The sequence below is a fragment of the Ranitomeya imitator genome, chromosome 1, assembly GCF_032444005.1.
Source record: "Ranitomeya imitator isolate aRanImi1 chromosome 1, aRanImi1.pri, whole genome shotgun sequence".
NCBI classification, from domain to species: domain Eukaryota; kingdom Metazoa; phylum Chordata; class Amphibia; order Anura; family Dendrobatidae; genus Ranitomeya; species Ranitomeya imitator.
In genome coordinates, this window is record NC_091282.1 from 1,105,247,556 (window position 1) to 1,105,255,099 (window position 7,544).

Below are 7,544 nucleotides of genomic sequence, written 5' to 3' on the forward strand. Positions count from 1 at the left end.
CTATCTATAGATGTATCTGTTGTAGCTATTTATCGTATCTATCTAACGTATTGTATCTATCATATCTATCGATATATAGATAGATATATGATAGATAGATTAGATAGATAAATATGATCTATAGACAGATAGATAGATAATAGAAAGATACGATAGATAATAGAAAGATACGATAGCTATAGGTATAGATGGCTGTTGCCCCTCCATGGAGTACTGAGGTCTCCCCCCTCCTCTCCTCAGTGATGGGGATCTGTCTACACCCAGTGCGCCTCTTCTCCATGATCTGACAGTGATGGAGCGATCTCGGGGGAGCAGGCAGCAGATTTCCCCGGTGAGATCGGTTCCATCGGTATTTATCATATTCTGCTGTACTATTAATTTGTAAACTTAAAGTGATGGTTACAGAGGGCAGAGCTACAGCGCTAGGCCTGGGGTCAGGAGCTGCAGAACAGAGGGCTCCTGTGATACGTGCGCTCCCCCGCATCCTGCACCGGCGGCCGCTCCCTCCCTCCCCGCGGCACATCTGTCAGCACTCTGCCTACGTGACTGCTCACAGCCGCCGCGTGTCAGCCAGGCCGAGTACGTGACCACAACACAGCCACTGGGAGGCGGAGCGTTACAAGGCAACCAACCAATCAGCCATCAACTTAGCTGGGACTTAGTTAGCACTGTCCAATCAGCTCAGGGTGGGCGTAGACTGTTGTTTCTCAGGCTCCATGTGCTTGTTGTTTGAGTACGTGCGGAGGGGCGGGGCTTCTGGGAGCAGCGGCATTAGAGCAGTGGCCTGCGGAGACAGAGCGCAGATCGCGGGCAGCGCTCCCACAGTGCGGACCGTGCGTGGTGTCACCGGCCGGAGGATGCTGTATCAGCGGGAGGATGAGGAGGTGAGCGCCGCCGGCGGGGGCTGATGTCACTGCTGGGAGAGCTCGCACTCACTGTACTCTTATCCCGCAGCTTCCCGGCCTGAGCCGGCTGATGGAGTGCGGCGGCGCGGTGAACTCTCCCGGAGATGCCCTGGGGCAGAGCCCCGCACACCTGGCGGCACACGGGGGGCAGGCGACTATGCTGCTGTGGCAGCTGCGGACAGGAGCGGACATCAACCAGCAGGTCAGTGATGTGGGGGGTCTGTGGGGTCACTCGGGAGCAGCGGGTGGGAGAAGGCTGCTCTTCCCTGCCCCGGGGCTTAGTGTCCTAGGCTGGCACCGCTGCAGACAATCACATGGGGTGCTCCTGGCATCACCGCTGCAGACAATCACATGGGGTGCTCCTGGCATCACCGCTGCAGACAATCACATGGGGTGCTCCTGGCATCACCGCTGCAGACAATCACATGGGGTGCTCCTGGCATCACCGCTGCAGACAATCACATGGGGTGCTCCTGGCATCACCGCTGCAGACAATCACATGGGGTGCTCCTGGCATCACCGCTGCAGACAATCACATGGGGTGCTACTGGCATCACCGCTGCAGACAATCACATGGGGTGCTACTGGCATCACCGCTGCAGACAATCACATGGGGTGCTACTGGCATCACCACTGCAATCACATGGGGTGTTACTGGCATCACCGCTGCAGACAATCACATGGGGTGTTACTGGCATCACCGCTGCAGACAATCACATGGGGTGTTACTGGCATCACCGCTGCAGACAATCACATGGGGTGTTACTGGCATCACCGCTGCAGACAATCACATGGGGTGTTACTGGCATCACCGCTGCAGACAATCACATGGGGTGCTACTGGCATCACCGCTGCAGACAATCACATGGGGTGCTACTGGCATCACCGCTGCAATCACATGGGGTGCTACTGGCATCACCGCTGCAATCACATGGGGTGCTACTGGCATCACCGCTGCAGGCAATCACATGGGGTGCTACTGGCATCACCGCTGCAGGCAATCACATGGGGTTCTACTGGCATCACCGCTGCAGGCAATCACATGGGGTGCTACTGGCATCACCGCTGCAGGCAATCACATGGGGTGCTACTGGCATCACCGCTGCAGGCAATCACATGGGGTGCTACTGGCATCACCGCTGCAGGCAATCACATGGGGTGCTACTGGCATCACCGCTGCAGGCAATCACATGGGGTGCTACTGGCATCACCGCTGCAAACAATCACATGGGGTGCTACTGGCATCACCGCTGCAGACAGTGTTCTCGATGGGCATGAGGTATATGGCTGGCATTGCTGCTGCAATCACATGGTGTACCACTGGCATCACCGCTGCAGACAATCAGTGTTCCCAGTGTGTGACTGGTATTGCCACTCCGCCATGGGAGCCGTTCTACCAGTACAGTGACACGGGACCACTAAGGCGTTGTTAGCTGCAGCCAATTTGTGGTCTGAGTGGTCACATGCCCATCACTGAGCGGCGATACCAGTCGTATGCCCTGTACCCGCTCAGCACACTGATTGGCTGCAGCGGTGATGTGTCGGCTGCTTGTACATGGAGCGCGGCTGGAGCTGTGGTGCGGGATCTCTGCCGTGTAGTTTTCTGTGATCGGCTCTTGTAGGTCGGACATCTCGCTGCATTCAGGGCTGTGCATACCTTCGCGATTTGCAGCAGAAAATGCGTAAAACATTCACTTTTCTTTCATGTGTTTTTGTTACACATTTTTTTTTCCCCACATGATAATGGGTGAAATCTGCAGAAACGCGGCCCGAGTCGCCAGGCCGCAGATCTGAACCCGCAGAACGTAAGGAAAATCTAAGCAACGTGTGCAGGGACCTCGTGGGGAAAAAAGTCAAAAATGCAACGTCTGCACATAGACATGCCTTAGACTGGATCTTCAGCAGACCCCATTAGAGTCCGTCAGGATGAGCCCATGTCAGATTTCACACAGATCTTTCCAGGGTCCTGACTTTGCTCATACAGGGACGATCTCATTTCTGTCATGGCTGAAGGTGGCATCAGAGACTCAGTGCATGAGCCATTTATGGCCACACGTTGGTAGCAGTACGGCTCTGTTGTACCCAGTGGGCTCATAGCCTGGAGAGCTTCACATTTGTGATATAACCTGCTTCTCCATAGTATCAGTGGATCTATCCTGCTCTAAGGCATCAGGGATTGGTGATCTAGCGAGAACCGAGTCCTATCATCTGCAGCTCCGCTGCTGCCATCAAAAGATTTCTGTGCACAGAACCACAATAAGAAGGCTGGGATTTTAGCAGGGCTGGGATTTTAGCAGGGCTGGGGATCTGCAACGAATTCCAGCTCCATTTGGCAGCTTCCTAATGCGCCGTCTGCCCAGATCGGGTGCGGAGACCTGCTGTGTCCACATTCACTGCAGAATGGATGGGCTGGCCTTCTCTGTATGGGGGGATACATCCATAGGGGGTTCTGTATGTTCCCTGTTCAAGCAGGGAGTGCACATAAGCAATATTCTGTCTCCAGCCATAAAGGGGTAATCTGCAGGTAAATACTGTTTTAAACATTTGCAGTAGTTTAAAGGGAACTGGTCATCAGCTTTTTTGCTTACAAACCGTACCCATCACCTTTAAGATCATGTGAATAGGGTTCCTGTAACCCCTTTATATCCTCAGAGGTGCCCCCTCATACCACTGAAAATGTTTTACACATGTCCTGCACATTTTCATTTCCATCTTCCACACCGTGCCCAAAGTCTCGTTCCACCGCAGTGGAATTAGAACGAGAGCGTAAAGTTAAGTTGCCATCTCCCTGGCTGGTCAATGCATCGTATACATGTCCTTTGGTTTTACACTTTACATATTCTCCATTGTCGTTTTCCCCTAGGACTTCTTTGGAGAAACTCTGATCCATAAGGCGGCCCGTTGTGGGAGTTTGGAGTGCCTCAGCGTGCTTGTTGCTCATGACGCCAGACTGGAGTAAGTCTTTACATTACTTGGTCGGTTGGTGGTAGGCCTTAGGCTGGATTGTATAGTGAGCGAACTGTCTGAAGGAGGGGAATGATGGTGGCTTGTGTTCTTCTCTGCAGTCTGTGTAATAAGGAAGGGCTCACAGCTGAAGCTTTGGCGTTGTCTCATGGCTTTGAGAAATGTGCAAGATATTTAGCAACTGTAAAACAAACCCAAGACCTGTTCTCCAGAGCGCACTCCTCAATGCAGGACCTGAAGGAGACAACGGCCGGTATCAAGAGAGGACAATGCAGCAGATCAGCTGCTCATGGAAAGCGGAGATGCTCAGATGGTGAGTATTCTGCCATTAGGAGGACAACTGTAACACAATGTGCAAGAGTGAAAGGTTTCTGGATTGTAAATATAAAAAAAGTCTTCTCCACTCTTATTGTGGTTGTAACTTTATTTTTTTTAAACATCCATTTTTTTTTTGGAGTGACTTCTCCATTCAGACTTTTTATGGGAATATGCAAATAGTGGAATCTTATAGGATTTAAATTCCTATTATGTATTTTTAAACATACTGTACCTTTAATCTAGTGCTAAGAATGACAGAGCTCTTATGGAGCCTACAACCCTCTAGATGTGCATCAATATTTTAAGAGAAGGAATATCTTGCTGGGGAACATAGTGTCTATTGCCACCTCTGAGCTGTTGGCGAGAGGCATGCTAGGACTTATGGATAGCATACATATTAAAGTTGGCCAAACCAGCAGATTTTGTAGAAGGATGGATGAGACCTTTTGTAGAAGGATAGATGACATCGGAGGAGATAAGGATTGGGTTGTTTACATTGAAATGGAGGATTATTTTATTCTCCATGGAGGTAAGCTGGCACCAGGAGGATCAGGCAACAGCTTAAGCCCCCATACATCTTAGATTAACGTTGATGGGTTTGGCCGCCAGTCTCGTTAATATGGGGTCCCCGGACAGATGATGGATAAGGCTTGTCTGGTATCGAACCGCCAAGTCTTTTGTTCTCCCGGAGATTAGTGGTCTCAGATGTCATAGAGAAGATAGTAGCACTCGCCGAGCATGCGTGTCTGTGTATAGGAGGCAAGATGGCCTCCGTCCGACAGATATCGAAGGTGTATGGTGGACTTTACTGTGCTCTTCTCATGTAAAACATACAGCCGGACTGTCATTGCGCTGTGGAGTTGAGCGCTAACATGAATGGCACCCTTACAGCACACTTATAATGCCTAATCTCTCCGAAAATGTAAGCCAAAAAGAAAAATGTCCCCACCAATGTTTTCTTTAATTATGCATAAAATGTAGAATGCAAGAAGTACCGTAATTATTAGAACGTCCGCATTCATCTTCAAGGCCTCGATTCGGGGAAGGGAACTTTGTGATCTCCAGCCATAAAGGTAAAGCAGATCCATGACTCATGAGCCATAACATGTTTCCCATCTTCTTTCCAGGCTTCTTGTAGACGGACGCTAGAAGATTTCCATCTGTTCTTCGCTGTGATATGCTTCCACCAGGAGCTGAACCTACTAGCTCACATTGAGCCGGTTACACTACAGCCTCTCTGCTGGAAGGAAGAGGTTATTGCAGGATATGTGCCTGACTTTCTTTTTAGTGTTTTCATATTTTTTTTTATATTTGTTTTTTCTCTTTAAAAAAAAAAATAAATAAAAAAAAAAAGTGCCCAAATTTTCTTTCGCTTTTCACTAATCTTAAAGAATTTGCAAAATGGTTCCAGATTCTGTACACCAATCCCAAACTTTGTGTTGTATCGTTTACATGCACAATTGCAGAACAAGTTCACAATTGGAGAGACAGCTGGGGGCCATGTTTCTGGGGCTCCATTCAACCTCTGGTGCTCAGGACTAGAGTTGAGCGACCTTGACCTTTTTAGAGTCGAGCCGGGTTTTGCGAAACCCGACTATGTCCAAAGTCGGGTCGAGTGAAATCGGCCGATTATGACGTAAAGTCGGGATCGACCGAAACACGAAACCCAATGCAAGTCAATGGGGCAGCATAGTCGGCAGTGAGTGGGGGCCAGGAAAACACCTAGAGTGGCCATTTTAATGTCAAAACCATCCATTCTTCTTAATGAAGCTTGTCAAGCGTAATTTACCTTATAATAATTGGAAGGCATTTGAAATTGGGGGTCATTTGGCTAAAGTTGTGGGGGGTAGGGCTGGTTCAAGTAATTAGTGGGCCCAGGAAATCTGGACCACGTCACGGCAGTGGAGCAGGGAGAGGTAAGTATTTCAACTTTGCAAGTGCTGTGAACCTGAGCAAGCAGGGGGGGCCCACTCGTTGGCATTGGCACTGGCACAGGGCCCCTCAAAGTACAGCGGTGTGTTTGCACGGCGGGGGCGCCTCCCACCGGCAGCAACACTTTTGCGTACTATGAGAGGCCCTGTGCCAGTGACGTCGCCAACTAGTATTCCTCCCCCCACCTGATGAAGGAACCTGCACTTTCATCTGCACCTTCCTCTTTGTCCCCGTGTAAGGTGGTATGGTATGCGGGAAGAGCAACCTGACTTTCAGCAGGGTCACAATGTTGTTGTGTAGCGTGCACGGGGAATGTTGCGTTATGGGTCAATGTACCAGCAGACTCATCTATCACTGGCTGGGCAATGGGCACGATGAAGTGGAAACACAGATATAGGCCCAAAGAAGAAAGTGGGCTAAATGCAGTTCAAAATTGGTAACACAGGAATAACCAGGGGGCATTGCAGTGGAGGACAACTGGAATGAGAGGCTGACACAGAGAGTAGGGCCAAATCAGTAAGTAGTCGAAATGCAGTTCAAAATTGGCAACCGTAGTAAACAGGCGGCACAGCTTTGTTCAGTGGAGGAGAACAGCAAGGAGTGGCAGACACCGATAGTAGGCCCCAAACCAACTAGTACGCCAAATGCAGTTGTTCCATTTAACCACAATTTAATGAGAGCCTGAAGATAGAAGCTCAGGAAAGGCAACCTGGGGAACACCTTGGAGTGTAACACACCATCTCTCTCCACCCCATACCCATTTTGTATGGCCTAATGCAGTGTACTTTTCTACAACTACTAAACGAGAGTCGGAAGACCGAAGCAATGGCAAGGAAACCTGGGGAACACCTTAGAGTGTAACACACCCTCTCTCTACACCCCATACCCAATTTGAAGGTCTAATGCAGTGTAGTTTCCAAGAACTACTAAACGAGAGCCGGAAGATCGAAGCTCAGGAAAGGCAACCTGGGGAACACCTTGGAGTGTAACACACCCTCTCGCTACACCCCATACCCAATTTGAAGGCCTAATGCAGCGTAGTTTCCAACAACTACTAAACGAGAGCCGGAAGATCGAAGCTCAGGAAAGGCAACCTGGGGAACACCTTGGAGTGTAACAAACCCTCTCTCTACACCCCATACCCAATTTGTAGGCCTAATGCAGCGTAGTTTCCGACAACTACTAAACGAGAGCCGGAATATCGAAGCTCAGGAAAGGCAACCTGGGGAACACCTTGGAGTGTAACACACCCTCTCTCTACACCCCATACCCAATTTGTAGGCCTAATGCAGCGTAGTTTCCGACAACTACTAAACGAGAGCCGGAATATCGAAGCTCAGGAAAGGCAACCTGGGGAACACCTTGGAGTGTAACACACCCTCTCTCTACACCCCATACCCAATTTGAAGGCCTAATGCAGTGTAG

The 7,544-nt window shown here is 49.9% G+C and overlaps 1 protein-coding gene across 1 annotated transcript; it reads left to right on the forward strand.

Annotated features, from left to right (window-relative positions):
• Positions 1-741: 741 nt before the first annotated feature.
• ANKRD37 (ankyrin repeat domain 37) lies at positions 742-5,720 on the forward strand. Its single transcript, XM_069744331.1, has 5 exons — positions 742-884; positions 955-1,107; positions 3,769-3,860; positions 3,971-4,182; positions 5,315-5,720. Exons 1-5 carry the CDS (start codon positions 858-860, stop codon positions 5,323-5,325), a joined length of 495 nt encoding a protein of 164 aa, XP_069600432.1. The 5' UTR covers positions 742-857; the 3' UTR covers positions 5,326-5,720.
• Positions 5,721-7,544: the final 1,824 nt, after the last annotated feature.